At 45.0% G+C, this 26,987-nt stretch overlaps 2 protein-coding genes across 2 annotated transcripts in view; both read right to left on the bottom strand.

Annotated features, from left to right (window-relative positions):
• Positions 1-250: 250 nt before the first annotated feature.
• On the bottom strand, positions 251-16,071 carry rap1aa (RAP1A, member of RAS oncogene family a). Its single transcript, XM_062540781.1, has 8 exons — positions 15,938-16,071; positions 7,782-7,870; positions 7,513-7,581; positions 6,832-6,888; positions 5,926-6,066; positions 5,495-5,638; positions 3,144-3,262; positions 251-1,247 (listed from the first exon to the last, which is right to left on the bottom strand). Exons 2-7 carry the CDS (start codon positions 7,836-7,838, stop codon positions 3,173-3,175), a joined length of 558 nt encoding a protein of 185 aa, XP_062396765.1. The 5' UTR covers positions 7,839-7,870; positions 15,938-16,071; the 3' UTR covers positions 251-1,247; positions 3,144-3,172.
• Positions 16,072-19,960: 3,889 nt separating this feature from the next.
• LOC134087011 (CMRF35-like molecule 8) overlaps positions 19,961-26,987 on the bottom strand; it is an 11,799-nt gene continuing 4,772 nt past the window's right edge. Inside the window, exons 2-8 of the mRNA XM_062540211.1 lie at positions 26,619-26,948; positions 24,940-25,020; positions 24,731-24,772; positions 24,400-24,465; positions 23,896-24,009; positions 23,346-23,392; positions 19,961-23,126 (exon numbers count right to left, since the gene is read on the bottom strand). Coding sequence (XP_062396195.1) covers positions 22,797-23,126; positions 23,346-23,392; positions 23,896-24,009; positions 24,400-24,465; positions 24,731-24,772; positions 24,940-25,020; positions 26,619-26,948 — 1,010 coding nt within the window. The 3' untranslated portion in view covers positions 19,961-22,796. The remainder of the gene's footprint in view (positions 23,127-23,345; positions 23,393-23,895; positions 24,010-24,399; positions 24,466-24,730; positions 24,773-24,939; positions 25,021-26,618; positions 26,949-26,987) is intronic.

Here is a 26,987-nt window from a genome sequence, read left to right as displayed (position 1 = left end):
ATACAACTCTTCTATTAGGAGGTTTACGACTTGCGTAAACCACGCACTCGGAATACCCCCCAGCAAGCTTCAGAACGCGGGTGGATGTGGCAGGATCATATGGTCTGCTGGGCTGGAAAAGGAGGTAGGTAGGTGTGTGTGTGTGTGTGTGTGTGTGTGTGTGTGTGTGTGTGTGTGTGTGTGTGTGTGTGTGTGTGTGTGTGTGTGTGTGTGTGTGTGTGTGTGAGCAACACAATGACTGAAAACGGAATGAAAACATACTAAAATTTAATCGTTCATAAAAGCTGGAAAATTATCATCATATTCATTGCCATTGACAGGAAAACACAAGAAACAATATTAGAGTTTGTTTTAGTACAATAGATTTTTTTTTTCCCCATGACATAGAAATCTTATTTCATGTTATTTCCCTGGCCTTGAGGTGACCTCCGAAGCTTGGGCCGCCACCACATCAGTATATATTATTATAGGAGATATGATAGCCTGCAGACTTTAAATACAAAACAAAAGTCACTTAGGAGGAGAGAAACGAAAGAGAAAAATAAAAGTTAAAGAATGAGGTGGTCACATGGGTGGAGGGGGGCGGGGGGGGTACAGGAGTATTAGTGCTGGGGAGACAGGGTGGAGGGGTTTGGGGGGGGGTATTGGAGTGTTGGGGTAATTATTAATGACGGAAGGCCGTTATCTTGATTTTCAGAGTTGATTTGATTGGATGAAAAAACAGACAAGAAATCTGGAGGGGGCGGATCCCGTTCTGCCAGAGGATTCCCAGAGATCTCCAAATCACAACCATCATTCCCAAAGTCTGAGTGGCTCTCTAGCTCTCCTTCACACACTCTCACTCACTCTCTCTCTCTCTCTCTCTCACATTCTGTCTCTCTTTCTCTGGAAGCGCTGGGGAGGATGGGGGGGGGGTCGGTTCCGTGTCGGTTCCGTGCCGGTTCCTTTTGCTGTGTTTTCCAAGCAGTTCTGCACAGTTCCGTTAGTTGAAATGCGAAGGTAGATGATGATCCGGGGGTTGGAGTAAAGCGCGGAGGGTGGGGGTGATGGTGGCGGTGGGTTTTGAGCGGACCCCCCCCCCCACCCCACCCTCTACGCCCCTCCCCCGCCCCTCCTGCTTGGAGGCTGCGAGGGGAGAGGCTCCGGTTTGGCCTTTTCCGACAGTTTTCCAAGAGTTTTCCGAAAAAATGGTGAGTGAGGTTGGAATGCTGTCCACTGGAGCAACAGTTCTTCATTCAGACAGCATTCTGTGGAGAACAGAGTCACAGTAAGTTTGCTGCCACACACACACACACACCCACCCAGCACTTGGTATAAGTTACGTTGCGGGAAACAGTCACAGTGAGTGTGCTGCAACTACACACACCTAACCCAACCCAAAGTTATGTTGTGGGATACTGTCACAGTGAGTATGCCCACACACACACACACACACACAGCTGTGGGCATCACCACACTTTATGGCTCACGCCGAGGTGTTGATGACCGCATGCACGTGCAACTCGACAAACTGTATGGTAAAATGAGCATGCTGTGTGTGTGTGTGTGTGTGTGTGTGTGTGGGGACCGGGGCCAAGACGTTTAATAAGTGATTGTAACCGCAGGCCCATTGAGCAGATGGTTAGCTCTGAGATGAACTGCTAACCCACTTAAACAGCATGCCCACTTCTCCCTCTTACTAACGCCACACAGATCTGTTAGCATCGTAAAACAGCTTGCAACTACGTCGCAATAATAAACCACACACACACGCATGGCAGTTAATTTATTAAGTCAATCAAAGTCAGCAGGCAACTGCACCACTACACACACGCACTACACTCCTGTTGAAGTTTACACAGCTACACATTTATGGGTCTACAGTAGGGGTGTCACGATTCTCCAAATCCTCGATTTGATTTCATTTTTGATTTTAAAGCCACGATTCGATTCTATTTTCGATCTTTTCGCATTTAATGCATTCCCTTTGTCATTATTATTATCATTTTAATATGATTTTTTTTGCCCTTTTCCTATTCTGTTTCGGGGGGCTTTTATTTTGAAAGCCGTTTTTATTTTTGAAACCGTTCCATCCGTGAGGTTGAAGTAAAAGAAACGTTAAACATAGACATGTGAACTTAGTGAAATGAAGCAACACAGAATGATCATTTGAATGTTTGTGCACACTCTGAAGAGACCCAAGGTTAGTGTTCATGGAATGCACTTATCAATGTGCATTTTAAGCCTTAAAGTAATTTTGGACTGTAGGCTAACTAGATCATTTTTTACTTGCTAAATTGAGAAGGCTAAATTGGTGTCAAGCAAACTGACGTGAATGAACACAAAAATATTTCCAGATCTGTGATTTCAGAGACTTGAGTAACGAGAGGTTGATGTTCCTTTTTGTAACTGGCTGCAGCCTAAAATTAGAGGAGTGTGTAAGCTGCAGTATACAGGTGTGTGGTTTTGCGTCCTGGGCAGACATGCTGGACGGGACAGTGGGGGGCGAGGGGCTGCATCAGCGATTCTACATCTCAATCTCGAACTTCCAACTCAAGCGTAATTTCGATCGATTTCGATTTAAAATCAAAATCGTGACACCCTTAGTCTACAGTAAATAGTCTATGGACCATGTTGCAATCTAGAACAAACTGAAAACTAACAGTTATGAAATAACACACACATGGGGGGGGCTGCATAGGAACATTCTATATTTTTGGGGTTGCATAAGAACATTCTATATTTTTGGGGTTGCATAAGAATGTTTCCTAGTTTTGGCTCCTCAAGGCAGCCAACTGTTTTGTATGAGGACAGCATCCCGCACTCTTGGCATCCTCTCAGCCACCTTAATGCAGACACACAGAATGGTTTTCCAACGGTCCTGAAGGATTTTGTCTCACACCCATCGACTGATTTTGTTCACTCATGTTAAAGCTGGTGTTGTTAAGATGTTTTTGATCATATTCACGGAAACCGACAGTATGCTCCGACAGAACAACATAAAGCAGTCAGTTTTAGAGAAAACCCTGCGCGTGCACACACACACACCTGACTCAGAGATGCTGCTATGGGGAGGTTTAGAGCACTGTGCAACACACATACACACACACACACCTCAGAGCTGCTGCTATGGGGAGGTTTAGGGCAGTGTATAACACACATACCTGGCTCAGAGCTGCTGCTATGGGGAGGTTTAGAGCAGTGTGCAGTTGGACTTCTTTTTGGCCTTCTTCTTTTCCACCGGCGTTTTCCTGTTGATCTGTCTCACCAGGTCATAGAAGATCTGTGGGACACACACACACACACACACACACACACACACACACACACACACACACACACACACACACACACACACACACACACACACACACACACACACACACACACACACACACACACACACACACACACACACACACACACACACACACACACACACACACACACACACACACACACACACACACACACACACACACACACACACACACACACACACACACACACACACACACACACACACACACACCACTTAGGACCAGGCCATATGGCTCTTCACAATCGATAACTAGGGAGCTTGCATGTGTGTAAAAAGCCAGACATGTTTGTGAGTGTGTATGGACAGTGATGTGTAGTTACGTGTGTGTGTGTGTGTGTGGCCACAGAAGTAAGTGCGTGTGTGTGTGTGCGTGGTGAGAGTGGTAACTCGTTGACGCTGATCTTGGACATGGCGGAAGTCTCTAGAAAGGCACAGTTGTGTGTGTGTGTGTGTGTGTGTGTGTGTGTGTGTGTGTGTGTGTGTGTGTGTGTGTGTTCACCTCGTTGACGTTGATCTTGGACTTGGCGGAGGTCTCTAGGAAGGCACAGTTGTGTGTGTGTGCGTGTGCGTGTGCGTGTGTGTGTGTTAGGGATGTCACGAGAACCGATACTTGCGATACCTCTCGATTCCAAAATTAAAAAACACCGGCGATGCCCATTTTTTCGAAGCACCGTAAGCACCGACGCCAGCATAAGCATCGGTGCTGCGACTCTTCCGGAACTGATGGGGGCAATACAGTGTTTCCCACACATAGACTAATTTGAGGCGATGCGCCACAGATTCAGCACCGGCCGCCACATATGGTTTCGTTACTTTTTATTTTATTTATTTATCTATTTTTCAACGCTATTGAAAAACACGCAACATTCGTTAAGCTGAATTTCCTTTCCCTGCTCTCCCTCTCTGTCACTCACGCGTCTGTCTCTCATGCATGCACACACACACAGTCCCCTCCGTGCACACAGCGTCTGTCTCCATGAAAACCAACCAATCATTCCTGGAAGCGTGGTCGTACTGATGCACCTGACGCTGCCCGGGTGGATAGTTCTTCTTCCACATCGTTTGTAGACTATGCGTGCAACTTTACCAAACAGTAGAAGTAAACTCACTCTCCTTGGCCCGCTCTCGTGCGTGGTCAATGGACACCCGCCCACGACATGCACATTTAATCCAAATAAAACATTCACAATCGTGAACGCAATGACGCACAGAAGACGACTAGCTAAATTGCTGTTTAAAATCCGGTTAGCATCATTAGCAGGCTATGCAGCAGACATTTGATTAAAACTTGCATTCAAGTTGACTGACCATCTCAATACCAATGTTTTTCAACTCCAAGACTTAAAAGGGCCTGTCCCAAGGAGAAAAAGTAGCTTACCTTGAAACTTAAACACATGTGGGGATACTGAACAGTCCAACCAGTAGAGTAGCCTATGATAAGATTAGCCTGCTACTTTGTTTACAATATTTTGAGGCTTCAACCAGACGGCTGAATTTAAGAGGTGGAGTTGTAATATGAATAGTTGGCTATAATCTGCATAAAGTTTGCTGTTATGAAGATCAGAAATTTCAGTATATAGAATGTATGAATAGTTACAGAATGTGTGTGTTTCAAATAAAGACTTTGCATCTTGTAAAAAAAATCATTCACATTATATGAAAGCAAAGCGATAAAAAGGCGATGCAAGTTGTTGGTTTTTATACAGTAGGCTACAATCCATTAGAAAAGTGATTGAATTAATTATGTGTAAGCCTATGTGATATGCTTGCAATTGGATACTGTATTCTGTTATGCACTGTAGAAATTATATTTCAGTATTCTGCAAATATTTAAAGAAATTCATTAAGTACATGGGATTTTAGAAAATCCTTTTTTTATACGATAGTATCGAATTTGGCATCGAGAATCGTGTAATTTTGCTGGTATTGGCACCGACTACTGATTTTTTGGTATCGTGACACCCCTAGTGTGTGTTCACCTCGTTGACGTTGATCTTGGACTTGGCAGAGGTCTCTAGGAAGGCACAGTTGTGTGTGTGTGCGTGTGCGTGTGCGTGTGCGTGTGTGTGTGTGTGTGCTCACCTCGTTGACGTTGATCTTGGACTTGGCGGAGGTCTCTAGGAAGGCACAGTTGTGTGTGTGTGTGTGTGTGTGTGTGTGTGTGTGTGTGTGTGTGTGTGTGTGTGTGCTCACCTCGTTGACGTTGATCTTGGACTTGGCGGAGGTCTCTAGGAAGGCACAGTTGTTCCACTGGCGCGCCAGGCTCTGGCCCTGTTCCTTCCCCACCACACGCTCGTCCTCCAGATCACACTTATTGCCCACAAGGATCATTGGCACCTGTGTGTGTGTGTGTGTGTGTGTGTGTGTGTGTGTGTGTGTGTGTGTGTGTGTGTGTGTGTGTGAGAGAGAGAGGCAGAGGCACAAGGTGAGTAAACCATTTCCCTACCAGTGAGGGGATGCACAGTGTAATCCCCCCAAACTAATACACACGTCAGCTTTACACACTTCACAAAAGCTTGGCACTGAGATGAATGGCAGAGTATCATTTATAAAGGAGCCAGAGTGAGTGAGTGAGTGAGTGAGTGAGTGAGTGAGTGAGTACACGTGTAGACGGACACACTCACGTCCTCGGTGTCCTTGACTCGTAGGATCTGCTCGCGGAGGTCCTGGAGGTCGTTGAAGGTCGACTGTGCTGTGATGGAGTAGACCAGAGCGAAGCCCTGACCGTTCTTCATATAGAGGTCCCGCATAGCCGTGAACTGCTCCTAAACACACACACACACACACAGTGTCAGAGGCACCGCACAGCTGCCATCTGCGCGAGCGCGCGCGCACCCACACACCAGCGGTAATATTTGAATGAATCTGGCAGAAAGGGGAGCAGAGCTCTATGCTTTCCAGGGCAAGTAGGTCTCTGTGTGTGTGTGTGTGTGTGGTGTGTGTATTCTAAATATGGAGCCCTTGTCACCCCAAGTCACAGGGTTGAAGTTCATGTGTGCGCGTGTCTATGTACTGGGTCTTGCGGCAGGGTAGATTACGAAAGTGAGCGTGTGTGTGCGCGAGTGTGTGTGTGTGTGTTCTGTGAAAACAAGAGCGGGTGTCTTGTGAGATGCACAGAGCCCTTGGGTTTGATGTGGCTCTCGAGCGGATTCCAAAAGTAGAACACAGTTCTCATCTTCAGGGCGGTGTGTGTGTGTGTGTGTGTGTGTGTGACAAACCCACAGGGTTTGAAACTGCCTTTATCCGGTCCACTTCCTGTAAGGATGTGGCCTTTTTCTTCCCTCTAGAGGGTGCTATTCTGAATCACATTTCACCCATAAAGGACCAACCTGCTAAACCCCCCCCCCCCCTCTCCACACCCCATATATGACCTTAATAGACCTTAGTTTTAGAGGTCAGCGGAACTCTTGGTGGCAGACTGGGGGAGGAGAGGAGGAAGACTACTAGACAGAATCTACCACAACCTTTCTGACACACACACACACACTGGCTGAGTGGGGGGTAACATGTGAGTGTAGACAAGTACTTACTGTTCCTGCTGTGTCTAGAATCTCAAGCATACATTGCTGGCCATCTACTTCAACTTGCTGCAGAGAGAGAGAGAGAGAGAGAGAGAGAAAATTCATGAGTGACCAATCCCCAAAGTATCATGAAGTGTCCCCCCAGGAGTTGTCAAGTGTGATGAAGAAGCAGTGTATGCTGAAGCCCTGTGTGTGTGTGTGTGTGTTTCCTTCATCAGGTGAGTTCACACTGGTTTACCGACCCTCACACACAGGTTAACCCCAACCCTCCAGAAAATACACACACACACAGGTTAACCCCAACCCTCCAGAAAATACACACACACACAGGTTAACCCCAACCCTCCAGAAAATACACACACACACACACACACACACACACACACACACACACACACACACACACACACACACACACACACACACACACACACACACACACACACACACACACACACACACACACACACACACACACACACAGGAACAAATTTCAAACACATCGACTGTTCACATATGAAGTTCACACGCTGGCGTTCTTGATCATGTCTTTTCTTGAATATAATATAAAGTGGCTTCTGCATTATCCCTGACATTTAACTGCTTTAAGTTTCATACCACACAGGCACATTAAAAAAACAGTCATCAACAATGCCCCTCGCTAAGTGTGTGTGTGTGTGTGTGTCTCACCTTCCGGTAGGAGTCTTCTATTGTGGGGTCATACTTCTCCACGAAAATACCCTGAACAAACTGGACTGTCTGCACACACAACATAACAGGACACACACATTAATATGAAACACACATACCAATACATGCAATAATAATAATAATAATAATAATAATAAATGCAACACACATATACATCTCACACACATACACACATTATGTTCCCCAAGGACTTACACACACACACACACACACACCCTTCCCCATCACACACACACACACACACTGACCAGTGCAGACTTGCCCACTCCTCCTGAGCCGAGCACCACTAGCTTGTATTCACGCATGGTGGGGTGACTTCAGTGGACAGCAATGCAACCTGCAGGGGATAGACACACACAATTCATCAACACACACAGGTCAGTGATGCAAACTGCAGGGGGGGGGGGGGGGGGGGGGGATTGCACGCATCAACACAGGGAAAGGTCAGACATTGGTAACAAGTGGACAAACTGTTTACGAGAGAGAGAGAGAGAGAGAGAGAGAGAGAGAGAGAGAGAGAGAGAGAGAGAGAGAGAGAGAGAGAGAGAGAGAGAGAGAGAGAGAGAGAGAGATTTACAGATGAAGGTAAATCATGTGATCTTTTGACCTTTAGAGAATATGAAACTCTGAAAATGCCACCTACTCATACGAAGCTACTAAACAGACACACACACCCTTATCATATCAACTCATACTGAAACTCCAAAGTGTGAATGTGTGTGTGCACGGAGCATGCGCCAGTGAAACAAACATGTGTGTGTGTATTTTTGTGTTTGATTGCACAATGAGACCCTGCCACCTCAGAAATAGCATATTCAGCCATGAGTGTACCCTCATGCATGCTAGAGCACGCACACACACACACACACACACACACACACACACGCCAGAGAGAAAGCAATCTCAGCCATATAAGGAGGTGGGCTTTGAACATGAAGGAATGAACACACACATAAACAAACCCCTCATCAAGCTCTCTCTCCCTCTCAGCTTCTTTCCACTGTGACCAAGACGAGGAGACTTCATGATAAGTAGTAAACAGAACTGCACGCACACACACACACCAGTTTAACTGGGAGTGGTTGATCATCAAATCCATAGTCATAGACACATCCATCTGTGTCATCTTTACAGCTCACAGCAACATCTCTGTGAGTGTGTGTGTGTGTGTGTGTGTGTGTGTGTGTGTATGAAATACTATGGCGGTGAAGAGCCACATCACTTTTCAGACCAAACAAAGACCAGAGGAGCGGGGCTCTTTAACAGGCCTGTGTGTGTGTGTGTGTGTGTGTGTGTGTGTGTGTGTGTGTGTGGTCAGTATGAGGACCTCGGCACTGTGCCGTCTTGGCCTGGCAGCTTTATGAGGGTGACAGAATTCCAGTGTGTCCACTCTGTTGCCAGCGTTGCTTGTTTACAGGTGGATCATTGACTGTGTGTGTGTGTGTGTGTGTGTGTATGCGTGTGTGTGTGTGTGTGTGTGTGTGTGTTGTTCACAAGTCAACACGTGCAATTGTCCCTACCTCTTGATCCCCCTTCACAGGGGTAAGCAGTACAGCATCTTCACAGCCTAAGGAGCCTGTCTGTGTCTGTGTGTGTGTGTGTGTGTGTGTGTGTGTCTAAAGCCGCTGGGCCGGGCTGGGCCAGACCAGGCATGGGGTTAAGAGGAGGCTGCTGGGACCAGTGTTTGGCCTGTGCAAAAAAGCCAATGTTGTGTGTGTGTGTGTGTGTGTGTGTGTGTGTGTGTGTGTGTGTGTGTGTGTTTTCCTTATCACAGCAACATACTTCCTGTGGTGCCTGCTGATATTCCAGTGTTGCACACAACATGACTGAACAACTTCCTGAGCTTGACACAGCAACTGAGCGCGTGTGCGTGCGTGCGTGTGTGTGTGTGTCATTCATTTTCCACTGACCAAACTCTTGTGTCATGTTGATCATCTGGGTTGGGAGGCGAGAGACAACAGCGACTGAGAAGTGAGTGAACCCATTTAACTTAAACAGTGGCCACGTTCTACAGCCGAGCCTTCCACCTCGAGCACGACACATCCTACAGCCCAGACATCCAAGGGAAGGGTCCGTTTCTGTTTTCTCCACGCCATTCTTTTATCAGACTTGGAGGGCCATTATGCCTGTGACAACTACTTCTGGTCTTGTGGGTGAAAATCGTGTCCGTTTTGTCTTATGTGTGTATGTGATTGTGTGTTTTTTAAGGCTGCTGAAACAACAGAATTTCCCTTTGGGATGATTAAAGTACATCTATCTATCTATCTATCTAGCCATCCACAACGAGCACAACACATCCTACAGCCCAGCACGGCACGTCTGAATCCTGATCAATGACTAAAACTGAGCCCATGAGCAGTCAGCGTTGGGGAGAACCCAGGCATCATGCATTCACATTAAAGGAGCATTTCACCCGTTTACATTAAGCTTTTTATTGCTCGAAACCCAGTCATATTTTCGAATGGTCGTGCATCATTCCCTCATTTTCCCCTGAGATGGGAGAAAAAAGCCGAAAATGTATTTTTGGGTCATGTGGATAAAATCCAACAACTCCCAGAATTCCCTGCCTTTCACTGCCTTACCAGCACCCACCAGGAAGTAGACAAGTACACAGAAGGACTCATTAATGTAACATTTTGGCATTAATAACGATTCTAAAATTAAAACGATCATTGTTTTATGTTGTAGCCTACTCAATCTTGTGGCCATATATCAATGTTGCTGGTCTTCAAAAGGAATTAGCAAAAAAATCGCGAAAAAAAACAAAACGTTAATTAACATATTTTCATGTCAAATGTCCCGCAGCATATGCTAGAATACCCGACCTTTAACAAGTATTAGTATCGCTAATACTATGTGTGCAATTACTTGTGAATAACATTAGGATAACTGACCTTGTGAGAGCTAGTCCATTCTAGTTTGAGCTAGCCGGAGCTAGCCCAGGCAAAGGCTAATCGACAGCCAATTATCCTAATCGACGTCCAGGCTTGCTGCAGGCCTTGATGGAGGCCTTGCTGTTCTGTGCTGTATTACAGCTCGTACAGGTCATCTCGTGCATCAAATTCACATACCAGATCTTCAGAATTCCCATTTGCCATATCAGTTTCAATATCAGCATTCAATGAATTAGTATTTAATATTAAATCGTAGTTACTTATCAGCTTTCTCCACAGACCGGGAGCCTATAGCTTCCAAAAAAGATGGCGGCTATATATTTTAGTTTCTGCAAGTGAAGTCCCACCGCTAGCGCCCCCTCTTGGAAAAATGAGGAAAGTGTTTGTAGTTTCATCTACTCGACAAAGATATAGGACTTCCTGCTTTCAATGATGTAAAATGACGATTTTTACATCATTGAAAGCTAGGGGTGTCACGATTCTCCAAATCCTCGATTCGATTTAATTTTCGATTTTAAAGCCACGATTCGATTCGATTTTCAATCTTTTTTTATTAATGCATTCCTTGTGTCATTATTATTATTATTATTATATTCATTTTTATTTTTTGCCCTCTTCCTATTCTGTTTCAGGGGGCTTTTATTTTGAAAGCAATTTTTATTTTGAAACCGTTCCATCCGTGAGGTTGTAAACAAAAAAAAAAAAAACGTCAAACATAGTAAACATAGTGAAATGAAGCAACACAGAATGATACTTTGAATGTTTGTGCACACTCTGAAGACACACTGAAGAGACCCAAGGTTAGTGTTAATGGAATAAGTACTTATCAATGTGCATTTTAAGCCTTAAAGTCATTTTGAACTGTAGGCTAGCTAAATCGTTTTTTTACTTGCTAAGTTGAGAAGGCTAAATTGGTGTTAGGCTAACTGACGTGAATGAACGCAAAAATGCTTCCACACCCGTGATTTCAGAGTAACAAGAGGTTGATGTGCATTTTTTAACTGGCTGCAGCCTAAAATTAGAGGAGTGTTGATGCTGCACGTGTGTGGTTTTGCGTTTTGGGCATACATGCTGGACGTCACGTTGGGGGTGTGGCTGCATCGTCGATTCTACTTTTCAGTTCGAAGTTCGAGATTGAGATGTAATTTCGATCGATTTCGATTTAAAATCGAGATCGTGACACCCTTATTGAAAGCAGGAAGTCCAACAATGAAAACCGTATTTCTCCCGTCTCAAGGCAAACTGAGGAAATGTTGCACGGCCATTCAAAAACATGACTGGTTTTCTAAAGATACAAAGCTTAATGCTAATCGGTGAAGTGTCCCTTTAAAAATGGCACACATCTCACATGAAACAGGCGGGTAAAAATAAACGTGTGTGTGTGTGTGTGTCTTTTCTAAAGAGCACAGGAAAGAGGAAACGAGACAGGGAGAGCATGACTGACACATCATGAGATTATGAATTTCATCAGCCATCTCACACACAAACAGACAGACACACACACACACACACACCATAGGCTAATGGTTTGACTAAGAAGTCATCTTCCAACATGACCTATGCTATGAGTGCTAATCAAAACACCATCTTTAAAAATCAGCATTTGAAAATAGCCTAAATGAGCACACACACACACATAACCACTACATAGCTTTAATAAAGAGCAGAAATGTCAGCTTCTTAGAAGGTCCTAATATGAGTAACACACACACACCTAATGAAACGACTATAAACAAAACTTATTGACTTAACTATATCTTTTGAAAACATTCAGCTTGGACACCGGTCATCTGTGGCAATAGAGACGGTGAAATGTGGCCACACACACACACACATGAGTAGAAGTGAAAGTGGTTTGCAGCCACATAATGATCTTTCTTTAGAGAAGGTGCTATCCACTCACACACTCAAACACACACACTCACAGCATAACACCTAAAGCCATCCTTACACCAGAAGACTTTGACAAGATTTTGGAACGATTCTTAAAAGACTGTAGTCTTTTGAGTAAAGTTTGAATGGGGAGCATTAGTTCTTTCAAAAATCTTTCAAACGATCTTTCCAAATCTTGTCAAAGCCTTCTGATGCACAGTAGGAGTAGCACTAGACGCCCATACAGGCTCCACACACACACACACACACACACACACACACACACACACACACACCAGACCAACCGATAGACACCCAGAAGGCTTAACATACCACTATCAGTTTCAACATTACCACTCAGTATAACAGTGCCACCACACACACACACACTCTTACATACAGCTGACTGACTGAAAGTGGCTTGTAATCGAGCATATACGTGTGTGTGAATGTGTGTGGTCAGCAACTAGATGGTAAAGAGGCTAGTGCCTGCACTAATGACCAGGGCACACCACAGCAAGACTTCATGAGTCGCCGGGCACCGGCCTACCCCCTGGCCCTGCATTTGCCCCGTCCACCGGCCTACCCCCTGGCCCTGCATTTGCCCCGTCCACAGGCCTACCCCCTGGCCCTGCATTTGCCCCGTCCACCGGCCTACCCCCTGGCCCTGCATTTGCCCCGTCCACCGGCCTACCCCCTGGCCCTGCATTTGCCCCGTCCACCGAAACCTGCTGACCACTGCGTCTCTGACCAGCTGTCCAGAGGTGACAGGGTCTGACACACTGACACACACACACACACACACACACACACACACACACACACAGAGACAGACACGTCGGCGTCTCAGGCAGGATCCGTGTCCGTCTTGCATGGATTGTAGAAATACATTGGCCTGAAACAGCCAGGACACACGCAGCCACCCACCCACCCATTCAATCTCTCACACACACACACACACACACACACACACACTTCATTTGCCTGTCAAACACAGGCCCTTGTGTGTTGAGCTGCACAAGAGACAGTAGAGCCCCACAGTCCTTCAGCACTGTTGCCCCAGCGACGCTGGAACTGGAACCAGCAGAGGATGGGCATTCTGAGGATGGAACTGTGGACTGGGTTGCCAAGAGACCCATGACAACACAAACATGCCTGGCCACTGGACTTTACACTGTGGGCTCAGACACACAAACGCCAAGAAAGAGCATATTCTGCACACCGACCGTTAAGTCACGAAAATACTGGAAAATAAATACACTAAGAGCTCGTACCTGAACCTCAGATTTGTCGGTAGCAAGTTGCCGACCAAAACTATGAAACGTCAGACACATGAAACATTTCAATCTTTCAACAAAAACTGGTCTCCACATCACACAAATAAACAAACACACACACACAGCACTCTCTCCTCTTTTTGCACTGCAAACATCGAGTTGAACAACTGGTGACCATCTAATGGCAGATAAAATGCCGTCAAGTTGGGGGAAAGCCAGTCCTGTTCTTGGCATAAGCGACTGCTCTTCAGTCAGCCCCCAGTCCAGGGCCGACAGCACTAGTCCACCACTCTTGCTTCTCACTTCTAAGAAAGCTACCTGTGACTTTCAAACCAAACACCTGAAAGCTGCTGGATTGGCAATAACGCTATTGTATTTCCTCAAGACATTACAGGACAAAGTACATTATGAAGCCCATTCTGTGCTCATAAAATCTGCAGTCTTCATCTCACAGCTACAATAAAAATAATCTTTACTGATGCGTCTCCAGGCCCGCTAAGCTTACACCTTGTAACCTGTCTCCCAACACCTGACGGGTTCACACCAAAGCGGAGTGACGGTAACCGGACAGGGACGTGAGGGCGACGTGACCCGGCTGCCGATGCTGAAATGCAAGCTCACGCGCTTGAGTGTCGGAGGGGGTAAAAAGTGACGGCAGGAATGCCGCTGCACTTTTTCCGGGGCTCCGCTCGGTCACTCGGGATACACACACAGCACCGGCAGTGGCCGTCAGGTGTGCCAAATAGGACACGCTGAGCCACGTAACGAGTACACAGCCACACCTAGAAAACATAAGCGGCGTCACGGGACTCGGGGTGCTTCGATCACCCGGTAAAAACAAGAGCAGCACCTGCCCATTCGAGACACACACACACACACTGCACCATGTGCCTATTTCGCTCCACTCGTCAATCACCCCAAATACTCAGACATCACACTCTTATCAATTACGGACAGAAACTCTTCATGGGGCGGGTGCTGTACAACCTGCCCACACCAATGTGTTAACTTGTGTTAGCTGAAGCCAGCACACACATACACAAACCAGGTTGACTGGAGTAACATCAACTGGACAATACATCATACAATATTAAACTAGTTCATGCAAAATACCGTGTCCGATATAATACTAGTCTTGGTACATGCAATCAATTCAAAGCAAAAAGAAACGTCATGGGGACGGCGAGAATTAATTCCACTGCATTAAGTTGGCTAACGTTAGCCAAGTTAGCTAGTTAAGTTCATATGGGAGATTCTGCAACTGTTTTATGATCTACAAAATAAAAACGCCCTTAACGAAATGTCCTTGCTTTGTTTAACAAACCGATTAATTCGCCAAAATCACTACCTGACTTCAGAGGGTTAGCACAGAAGACATGCTGGATTTGTTAGTGTACTTCGCTAATTAGCCAAGTTACTCTGGTAGCAGCAGACAAGTGTAACTGGCGTTTAACTTGTGAGCAACAATAAACACATGTAATGTCAAACTACAGCTCATTCTACGTATCATTATAGGCAAGGACGACACATCACCAACAACTGGATCATTCGAATGACACACATATTTAGAGGTGAATAAAACCTTTGCTGGTTTTACTGGAGACATCAGTTAAAACTAGCCTGTTACGTTAGCTAACGAAGTGGAAGAAGCCAATCAATGGATTTTACATGAGTTATAACGTTTCATCCAATCAATGGCGTGCAATCCTGTTACAGCATAGTTAACAAAGAACATTTAATGAACATCCAAAATGTGATCAAAAACCAATATTGAGGGATGGACAGTCTCAACAACTCTCCACAAGTTGCTAAGTTGGCTAATTAGCGCCAGAGTCGGGGCTCCAGCCCAACCCCGGCTGAGCAGCAGCTCACTTGCTAACAGCGGCTAGCTGACTGCTATCAAGAGTCTACAGACGGACACAGCCAAGTTAAAGGTAAAACATATCAGAGATACAAACAACTATTTTTTAATCATGTTTGTTGTTTGTGTCCTGCTCAGACTGAGAAAATGAACATAAAGATACAAAGGCATTCGATATCTCGCCGCCATGTTCACTGTTCTAGCTAGTTGCTTATTCGGGCTCAACTCTAGCCTAGCATATTAGCCTAGCATATTAGCTTAGCAGCTAGCACGCTAACAGGCAACCTCCCTTCCGCCCGGCCTGGACTTCAGAAGTAGCTCCACTCAGTTCAGAATCTGTATCAGTCTGAACCAGTATTTGGTGTCTTAAACAAATTCGCTATCCCAAAGCAAAGGGATATTTTAATGCTTCGTGTTCGGAGTCTGTGGAACTTAACATTGGGCACAGTATATGTATTTTGAAAACCGAAAATCAAAGGGTAAAGTTAACTGTTACTTACCGTATCTTGCTCTCCCCGCCGTTCCACCAACAGATCCGCTCCTGGCTCGGCGTTGCACACGTCACACGTCATTCCCCAGTCTCCCACTCGGCGTCCTTAAATGGGCAACGTTGGACATGTGCTGAAACGCAGCGTTCATCCAGCGCAGTCTGCTGCCGCCGGAGCAGCACAAGGACAAAGCCTGTGTTGAGCTCGGCCAGGCACATCGGCATCAGGCGCCCCCACGTAGGCTAGGAGTTCATCGGGAGGAAATAAATAAACAATTTCCAGCATCAATAGGGACAATAACCAATATCCTTCCCCTTTGTAACATGATATTCCTGAAAAAAAGAATAGCATAGCATTAGTGGCCTATGCTCTATAATTACTAGGTTAGGGATGTAGTGATACAATAAGTGGCCTAAACTATGAATTATGTGGACTTGAGCCATAAGGTATCGGATTTTTCATTCAAAACCCACCTTTACACCCTTGCCTTCCCTCCCCCCTCCCCCTTAATTTGATGTTTTTTGTGTTTTATGTGTACTTTTATTTAGTATTGTTATTTATTTATTTAATTTGTTTATTATTGTTATTATTATCATTATTATTATTATTATTATTATCTTATTTTATTGTATTTCATTGTATCTTATTTAATTTTATTTCTTTACCTTTTATTACACTATGTACAGCACTTTGGTCAGTGTGAACTGTTGTGAACATGCTTTATAAATAAATATGACTTACTTACTTATGGCGATGGAGGTTATAGTTCAATGATTATAACAATACTAATGGTGTTAAATGGGGGTTGGTGAGCGTACATATTAGTGTGAGACAGTAGATAGCGTGTTTTTTTATGTTAAAAGTTGCAATTGGTGAATAAACTCTTTTGAGATGTGGATAAATTCTAACAAGAGTTGGATAGATGCTATTTCTGACATTTCAGAGGCGGATGAACTGTTCTTGCGATAGCCTCCACTACACCCCTAAGGGTAATCCCATTTGAACTGAGAACAATTGAATTACAAATATTATTGTTGCTATTCTCTTTAGTCGACTGCTAAATTTAATTATTGTATTGTTTTGTTTGTATGTCGCTTTGGACAAAGGAGTCTGCTAAGTAACATAGGCCTAACCGTAAATACAGTATGCTACAGATTTGCAAAGTAGAGGCCAGTGGCCCAGTTCACATAGTCAAATGTAGATTGACTGCCTTTAGGTTTACAGTAAGAAACAGCTGTGTGAAGTGGCTTTGACTAATGTGTGATGCACCCATTGACCACTGGGGGTCCTGAGTCCTGCAGCCAGCCATGCTCCTGATTGGCCCCTCGCTGCACAAAGGGTTAAGAAAGGGGACTCCCTTACCACTGAGCTGAATACACACAGTCTGTGCTGCGCATGTTTTATGGTGTGTTTGTTTGTCTGTCTGTGTCTAATATTTATTGTCAGACAGTTTGTGCTTTTGTGCCTTTGCGTGTTTGTGTGTCTGTGTGTGTGCATGTTTGCGTGTGTGTGTGTGTGTGGTTGTGTATGTCTATGCGCTATTGTGTGTCTGTGTATGTGTGTGTGTGTGTGTGTGTGTGTGTGTGTGTGTGTGTGTGTGTGTATCAGTGTCAGAGGGGCTGCAGTGGAGGGTGTGAGTCTTGAGTTTCCTTGAGGGGGACTCCCATGGAGAGGCCGGCCAGCGACTCATTGTTCCACCACACCAGAGGAAACAGATGCAGGAGGACACGCCATACGTCTGAAGCTCTCTCTCTCTCTCTCTCTCTCACACAGATACAGGAGGAGTACACGGCATGCGTCTGAAGCTCTCCCTCTCTCTCTCTCTCTCTCTTTCTCTCTTTCTCTCTCTCTCTCTCACACACACACACACGCACACACACACACACACAGAGATGCAGGAGGAGTACACGGCATAAGTCTGAAGCTCTCTCTCTCTCTCTCTCTCTCTCTCTCACACACACACACACACACACACACACACACACACACACACAGATGCAGGAGGAGTACACGCCATACGTCTGAAGCTCTCTCTCTCTCTCTCTCTCTCTCAAACACACACACACAGATACAGGAGGAGTAGGCCTACACACCATACGTCTGAAGCTCTCTCTCTCTCTCTCTCTCTCACACACACACACACACACACACACACACACACACACACAGATGCAGGAGGAGTACACGCATAAGTCTGAAGCTCTCTCTCTCTCTCACACACACACACACACACACACACACACACACACACACACACAGATGCAGGAGGAGTATGGCATACGTCTGAAGCTCTCTCTGTCTCTCTCTCACACACACACACACACACACACACGCACACACACACACAGAGATGCAGGAGGAGTACACCGCATACGCCTGAAGCTCTCTCTCTCTCTCTCACACACACACACAGACACACACACACATAGATGCAAGAGGAAGATATTGCATACATCTAAAACTCTGTCTCTCTTGTACACAAACACAAACACACACATACACGCACACACACACACATACATACAGTACACACACAGACATGCACACACAGACACACACACACACACACATTTGCATTTTTGCATTTGGCCTGTTGTATGTTTGCACATTTCCTGTTGTCTGTCCCCATGCCATGTTCCCATGTGCAATCTATATTTGCGTGGTTGGCTTACCAAACCATGTGTGTGTGTGTATGTGTGTGTGTGTGTGTTTGCTTACCAAACGGTGGAAACAGTTGTTTGCCATCCGCTGCACGGGAGATTCTAGAGCTTACTTACCACAGAGGGGCCGCTACAGCATAGCTTGTGTGTGTGTGTGTGTGTGTGTGTGTGTCACACACAGAGAGGCCGCTACAGCATGTCTTGCTACTGGCAGGCGGGCATGTGTAGTCCTAACAGCAGTGGAACACGACCTCTGTGGTGTGAGGGTGCTGAATGTGGTCATGCTCCATTACTGTGTGTGTGTGTGTGTGTGTGTGTGTGTGTGTGTGTGTGTGTGTGTGTGTGTGTGTGTGTGGTGATGCTATATTATGTGAGTGGCTGTGCTTTGTTTGATGCATGAGAGGGTGACTGTGTGTGAGAGAGAAATAGTGTACATGCGGTGGTGTGGCGTTTGAAACATGAGTGTATGAGTGTGTGTGTATGGTGGGTAATGAACGAGTGAAACAAAAGAAGCGGATTTACAGTGCTGCGTTGAAAAAGTCATTTTATTGTGTGTGTGTGTGTGTGTGTGTGTGTGTGTGTGTGTGTGTGTGTGTGTGTGTGTGTGTGTGTGTGTGTGTATGTGGGCATGAGTGTATGTGTGTGTGGGTGGGTGGGTGTGTTTCTGTGCTTGCTTATGAGTGTTTGTGTGTGTGTGTGCGCATCTGAACACAGCAACTGTGTCTCACCACAAATGCTGCTCAGAGACTGAAATAAACCAAGGAGCTTTTCCAGTTCAAAAACATCATTTGACAAAGACAATCAACCAATCAGGAGTCCAGTTCACATGCTGCTTGTTAGGGTGAACGTGTGGCAAAAAAGTAAAATGATTCAATCATACTGTACAGTATAGCATTAAACAGAAGGCATTAACAAAGCAATATTAAAAAAATATATAATATCATCCAAAATATTTCCCATAAATCTATTATCGTAGCCTTTAAACAATATATACATTAATGGTCTTACTGGCCTGTAACTGACCCTAGGCAGATGGGTCAGTTTGTCCTCGCCCCTGTCACTCATGGGCTCTCTCTGAATGTTTAACACTCTGTAAAGCGCCATGAGACATGTGTAATGTTTTGACGCTCTATAAGTGAAATTAAAGTGAAATTGAATTGGAACTAATGGCAAGACAAAGGTTGCAGGGATTAGAACGCTGCAGGTCAATAATACTGTATTTCTGTAACTACAGGGATTAGAACGCTGCAGGTCAATTATACTGTATTTCTGTAACTACATTTCTTCTTCACTCCTCCCCTCATCTTTTCTTTCTGGACTTCTCTTTTTCTTTTTTGTTTCTGTTTTTTGTTCTCAGTTCCTCTACTGTCCACGCTTTCCATACACACACACACACACACACACGCACATTTGTCTAATGCACATACACTCTCTCTCTCACACACACACACACACACACACACACACACACACACACACACATTTGTCTAATGCACATACACTCACACACACACACACATTCACAAAAGCATATTAGTGCATAAGTTGTATTGTGTTTGCATTCAGCAGGGGTATGCACACACACACACACACACACACACACACACACACACACACACACAAACTAAAAGGCTTCAGCAGAGGAGCTATATGGTGTGTGTGTGTGTGTGTGTGTGTGTGTGTGTGTGTGTGTGTGTGTGTGTGTGTGTGTGTGTGTGAATGATGTGGTAAACCACTGCTGTGCCTCCCGTTATGGCGCTGCTGTTGTCATAACGACCCACCACCCACTGACAGAGGTCAGCTGCACCTCTGTCCTGGCAGCTGTCTACAGGGTTACACCAGCTCTGCACACACACACACACACACACACACTGTCTGCCACCTCTGTAAATGGATATAGATCTGCGAGCATGCAAGACAGTGTGCAGATAAGTTTTCTTTTTCTGATCTTCTCAGCCACCATTTGGGCCAGTGCTGGTGAGAACAACACAGGAACTGTGTCTGGGAGGTGTTACTGGCGCCCGCACTCTCTGCACTAACGCTTCTTCAATGTCTATTTCTTGTCTTTCATAGAGCGGCAAAACATTACACACGTCTCATGGCGCCTCTGCTAAAGGTAGACAGAGCAAGATGGACAGACAATCTTAAACGTCCCCAGAGGCTGCAGCTATAGAGCAAGATGGACAGACAGTCTTAAACGTCTCCAGAGAGCTGCAGCTAGAGTAAGATGGACAGGTAAGGGATAATCAACGACGCGCCGTGCGTTTATAGGAAAATAATGCACGTTCGAAGTGGTAATAAGGACCCGACGCCGCAGGCAGAGGGGACTTTACACTTCGATATGTGCATTATTTTCCTATAAACGCACGGCGCGGAGTTGATTATCCCACTTATACCACTGCTACTATCACTTTCGTTTATATTGCCGCTGTCTTAGATACAACGTTGTTGTTTTTACCGTTACATTGACATTGGCAAATTAATATTCAAGTGTAATAAGCCCAAAAGTAGGGAACTGCACGTTCCAAACAGCGCATCACAATAGGAAATTTGACCAAGCAGTGGTATAAACAGTCTTAAACGTCTCCAGAGCTGCAGCTAGAGCAAGATGGACAGACAGTCTTAAACGTCCCCAGAGGCTGCAGCCAGAGCAAGATGGACAGACAGTCTTAAACGTCCCCAGAGCTGCAGCTAGAGCAAGATGGACAGACAGTCTTAAACGTCCCCAGAGCTGCAGCTAGAGCAAGATGGACAGACAGTCTTAAACGTCCCCAGAGCTGCAGCTAGAGCAAGATGGACAGACAGTCTTAAACTTCTCCAGAGGCTGCAGCTATAGCAAGATGGACAGACAGTCTTAAGGCCAGTTCAAACACAAGATCCGCGACGAGACGAGCTGCAACATTCTAAAAACCAGCAACTTTCTGCAACAATGTGTTCTAGGCGTTCAGACCACTGCAACGACATTAAAACGGCAACAATGTTACCATAACAACAGTCTAGGCGTGAGGACAAGAAGTTTTTAGCCAACGTCACAATAGCTCCGCGCAAAAATGTTCTAAAACTCTGCAACTAAGATTTGACATGTTGAATGTTTAGCGACGGCTTGAAACTGCTTGCAACTTTTGATTCACACCGCCGCAACTGCTCTCCACAACCGTCTCAGACCGTCGCGAATCTTCAGTTTGAACTGGCCTTTAAACGTCTCCAGAGGCTGCAGCCAGAGCAAGATGGACAGACAGAGGCTTTAAAGGTGCAGTCAGCAATCATATGATCTCTTGTCACGTTCAGCAATCATCTCCTCACAACCCACCTACTGCCCATTCTGTGAGTGCACTCTGCAGGCAGCCCAGCCTCCCAGAGCTGGAAACAAAAACAAAACCCTGTGGAGTTTCTCTGGGAATACTGAAGAGAGGAGTGGGCTACCTCTCTGGGAATTCTGAAGGGAGGGGGGAGAGACCTCACTGGGAATACTGAGGGGAGGGGTGAGAGACCTCTCTGGGAATACTGAAGGGAGGGGTGAGAGACCTCTCTGGGAATACTGAAGGGAGGAGTGAGCTACCTCTCTGGTGTGTTTTGTTTGGTCCTTGGTTAAAATTAGCGTCTGCTAATAAATCTAAATATAAACACAAACAAACACGACTTCCTGCAACATCACTGACTGCACCTTTAATGTCCCCATGGGAACAATCATTTTCATACATCACTCACTGCAACTTTAATGTCTCCACGGGGATGATCATTGTCATACATCACTCCATGTCCCACAGCTAACAATGTGGGCACAGTCCACTGCTGGTCTGGTGTCCATGTTAAAGGCCTGATGTTAGTCCACTGCTAGTCTGGTGTCCATGTTAAAGGCCTGATGTTAATCCGCGGCTGGTCTGGTGTCCATGTTGGAGGCCTGATGTTAGTCCTCTGCTAGTCTGGTGTCCATGTTTGAGGCCTGATGTTAATCCGCGGCTGGTCTGGTGTCCATGTTAAAGGCATGATGTTAATCCGCGGCTGGTCTGGTGTCCATGTTAAAGGCATGATGTTAATCCGCGGCTGGTCTGGTGTCCATGTTGGAGGCCTGATGTTAGTCCTCTGCTAGTCTGGTGTCCATGTTAAAGGCCTGATGTTAGTCCACTGCTGGTTCCTGGTCTCTGGTGACAGCTGTAGGTGTGTGTGTGTGTGTGTGTGTGTGTGTGTGTGTGAGTGGAGGGGGCTTTGTTTCAGTGTGGAGCGAGCAGGGAGTAGACGTCAGTGCTGTCTGTATGAGGTGTCTGTTGTGGTCCCTCAATGATGTAGTAGACGTCAGTGCTGTCCGTATGAAGTGTCTGTTGCGCAGCTTCAATGACGGAGTAGACGTCCCTGTCGTCTGCATAAAGGGGCTGCTGCGCAGGTTGCCCACTGAGGTGGTCCGTGCTGTGGGGGGGCGCTGTGGGCTGGGCCAGACTGTAGGGGTCTGAGGGCTCCCCCTGTGGCTCAGAATGGAACTGCACCGCACTATAGACCGTCAGCTCCACCATCTCATCATACACATGAACAGCATCCTCTTCTGCCTATGGAGGGGGTGGGGGGGGGGTGGGGGGGGGTGAGTTAGTGTATGTGTGTACCATTATGTGTGTGTGTCTTGTGTGTATAGTATGTGTGTGTATACATATGAATGTGTGCATACATGTGTGCATGTATGGTGTGTTTATGAATGCATGTGTGTGAGTCTGAGCGTGTTTGTGTCTGTATGTCTGTGTCTGTGTGTGTTTACATTGACAGTGAGATACCTGAGGTGGCGCAGATAGGGTTTGATTTCCTGCTGCTGATTTCAGACCTAGAGGACACATTTGACTAGTTACTTACAGCATCAGCACCTTAGTTACAGCATCAGCACATTAGTTACAGCATCAGCACCACGGATTAGTTACTTACAACATCACGCCTTAGTTACAGCATCAGCACCACTGACTAGTTACAACATCACACCTTAGTTACAGCATCAGCACCACTGAATAGTTACTTACAGCATCAGCACCTTAGTTACAGCATCAGCACCTTAGTTACGGCATCAGCACCACTGACTAGTTACTTACAGCATCAGCACCTTAGTTACAGCATCAGCACCTTAGTTACAGCATCAACACCTTAGTTACGGCATCAGCACCACTGACTAGTTACACACACACACACGTCACACACACACACACACACACACACACACACACACACACACACACACACACAGTAACACAAGTACACAGTAACACTCATGATGTCAACATGCCACAGATGACCACTACAGTGACCCTTTCCTGATTGGTTAAGAAACTGTCTCACCATGTGATTTGCCAGCAGCAGTTCTCTTCCTGTAGAGAATCACCAGAGACAGCAACACACAGGACACCAGCACAGCTAGACTCACCCCACACACCATGGAGATAACAACAGTTCCTAAACACACACACACACACACACACACACACACACACACACATTCACACACATTAAAACATATGAACAACAGCATTTACAGACACACACACACACACACACACACACACACACACACACACACACACACACACACACACACACACACTCTATACAACATCATTATCTAATCATATATATGAAATATATATATTTTTTTTTTTTTACTGAAGCAAAACCTTGTCATAGTCTAAACCAGTGTGTGGTTTGCTTCTGAGGTTTGAACAACATCTGCTGCTGGTAATAATAATAACAACAACAACATCAACAACAACAACAACAACATGTTTGTGGATTAGCATCTGCAGCGGCTAATAATAACAACAACAACAATAATATTAATGGTCTAACCAGGTAGTGTAGAGCCGAGCGTTGTTGAGTGAGTGGTGGAAGAAGCTGATTGGTTGCTCCGTGTGTCTGATCAGAAAAACAGGAAATTCACAATGTTTAAAAAAACACACCAGTGGTATTCAGAATAAGAGAATAGATTGTGACAATCTTCACACTAAAAGCAAAAAGGCCAACGTATCCTCAGCCTCTCAAAAAGGACTTTAATATCACCATCCTGTAGTGTGATACCAGCACATATGTTTTAATGGCTCATATTCATCTCATATTCTGTCACTCTGTCCAGTCCACATAAAGGAAAAAAGCTACTAATATACAGTGCATGTTACAGTACCTTTAGAAGAACTAATCTCACTTTGAACTTCTGATGAAGGATCTACATGTATTGGGAAAAGAAAGCATTGACATGCATGGATTCACCCTGATACAAAACCATGAGCAAATAATGAACACAAACTGTAAAGCTGGATTCACTCATTGATCACATCAGTGTGTGTGTGTGTGTGTGTGTGTGTGTGTGTGTGTGTGTGTGTGTGTGTGTACCTGTAGGGAGTAGAGTGTTGGTTGTATCCTGTAGATGGGTGGGGGCTTTAGTGGTGGATGGAGGAGACACTGATGTTGGAGCTGATACACAGACAAACACAAACAAACAAACTCAGTTAACAGAATAACAAAAACACATGCAAACTTGATCTAGATACTGTATTCACATAATGTACATCTGTGCAGTACTTTATCATCCACTTAATGTACATCTGTACAGTACTTTATCTACATAATGTTCATCTGTACAGTGCTTTATCTAGATACGCACATAATGTTCATCTGTACAGTACTTTATCTAGATACGCACATCATGTTCATCTGTACAGTACTTTATCTAGATACGCACATCATGTTCATCTGTACAGTACTTTATCTAGATACGCACATAATGTTCATCTGTACAGTACTTTATCTAGATATCCATAATGCTTCACCTTTAAGAGGGGTTGATGCAGTATGCCAGTCTGCCGTATCTGCTCAAATGTGTTAATGACTTGGTAGTGAACGGTAGTTTATGATAGTTAATGCTAGTTAATGGTATGGTTATGGTAACATGCTTGTGGTTGCAGTTTTGTAACAGGATATTTCATGACTATTTATGGTATTTAATGGTATTTAGTGGTAGTTAATGGTATTTAATGGTAGTTACAGTTTTTCTTTATCGCTTTGATGCTTGTGTCAACTCTGACATCACATTTTCAAAACACCCAAGTCTGAACAAAGAAGCAAAAGGTTCTTACCCTCTTAAAACATTTAGAACATGCAACAAAAGCAAATAACACTCCAACCCAGTATCGCAAGAAGTCACTGTCACAATCCCTATGGACAATTCATTCCCTACACTGGACTATTTGAACTTTCTGACACTGAAAATGACCTTATTGTACTGTAACTGACCCTAGGCAGATGGGTTGGGCCCTTGAGTCATGGATCTGTCTGAGGTTTCTTCCTATATTTATCTCCAATTTAGGGAGTTTTTCCTTGCACCTGTTACTCATGGGCTCTCTTTGAATGTTTAACACTCTGTAAAGCGCCAAAAGACATGTGTAATGTTTTGCTGCTCTATAAGTGAAATTAAATTGAAATTGAAATTATACTGTCACATTTGGTTAATCTATTTAGATGGTAGGGGACAGTATGTACAGTACAGTATAGTACAGTATACAGTGTGTTCCTGGGCAAGCTCTGTAGTGTTGATCAATGAAAAATACTGTATACACACCTTATTTGACCCTGCGGCCATTTTTCGCTGGATTTACGCTTTAAGTAATTGGGGAAAACACTGTAACAATCCCATTGTAAACAAATGCATGCATTTAAGCAAATACATGTACATAGCATATCAAAGTGTTGTATTGACAGTAAGTGTGTCTGTGTGGGGTCTACTGCAGTAGAGAAGAGAAGTAGCAGAGAGGGAAAAGGAGAAGGAGAAGAAGAAGAAGAGGAGGAAGAGCAGGAAGAGGAAGAAAAGGAGGAAGAACTCATTTCAGTGTTGATGCCATTAATGTGCACTATTTTGGTCGTTATTGTGCACTATTCCAGTAGCATGACTGCACTATTTTGGTCGTTATTGTGCACTATTCCAGTAGCATGACTGCACTATTTTGGTCGTTATTGTGCACTATTTCAGTAGCATGACTGCTGCTGGCGCAGCAGTGAGGGGCAGTGTGACGTACCTTTACTGACGGACAGCACCACTTTGGTTAAAGTGTCTGGTCCCCACTGATAAAGCCCACAGTAGTAAACTCCAGCATCACCCAGCTGCAGATTAGAGATGATCACTGAGAAAGTCCTTGCACTTGTGGTGTCCACAGTTAAATATCTTCCGTTTCTTTCTCCATCACCAGCCTTTCCTGATGTGATAAGAACATCACTCTCCCAACAAGGGTGCCGGCAGAAGTACTTGTTTGTGTATTTGTGCTCATCTGGATATGGGCACGTTAATTCCACTCTTCCTCCTTCAGTTCCAGACACACGTATGGGCGCAGTCAGGATTCCTGTCTGAACTATGGAGAATATCAGATTAAATTAAACAGAAATCAGTA

Source organism: Sardina pilchardus, chromosome 7, assembly GCF_963854185.1.
Source record: "Sardina pilchardus chromosome 7, fSarPil1.1, whole genome shotgun sequence".
NCBI classification, from domain to species: domain Eukaryota; kingdom Metazoa; phylum Chordata; class Actinopteri; order Clupeiformes; family Clupeidae; genus Sardina; species Sardina pilchardus.
Note: the sequence above shows the minus strand (reverse complement) of the source record. Positions and strands in the feature narration are given on the sequence as shown.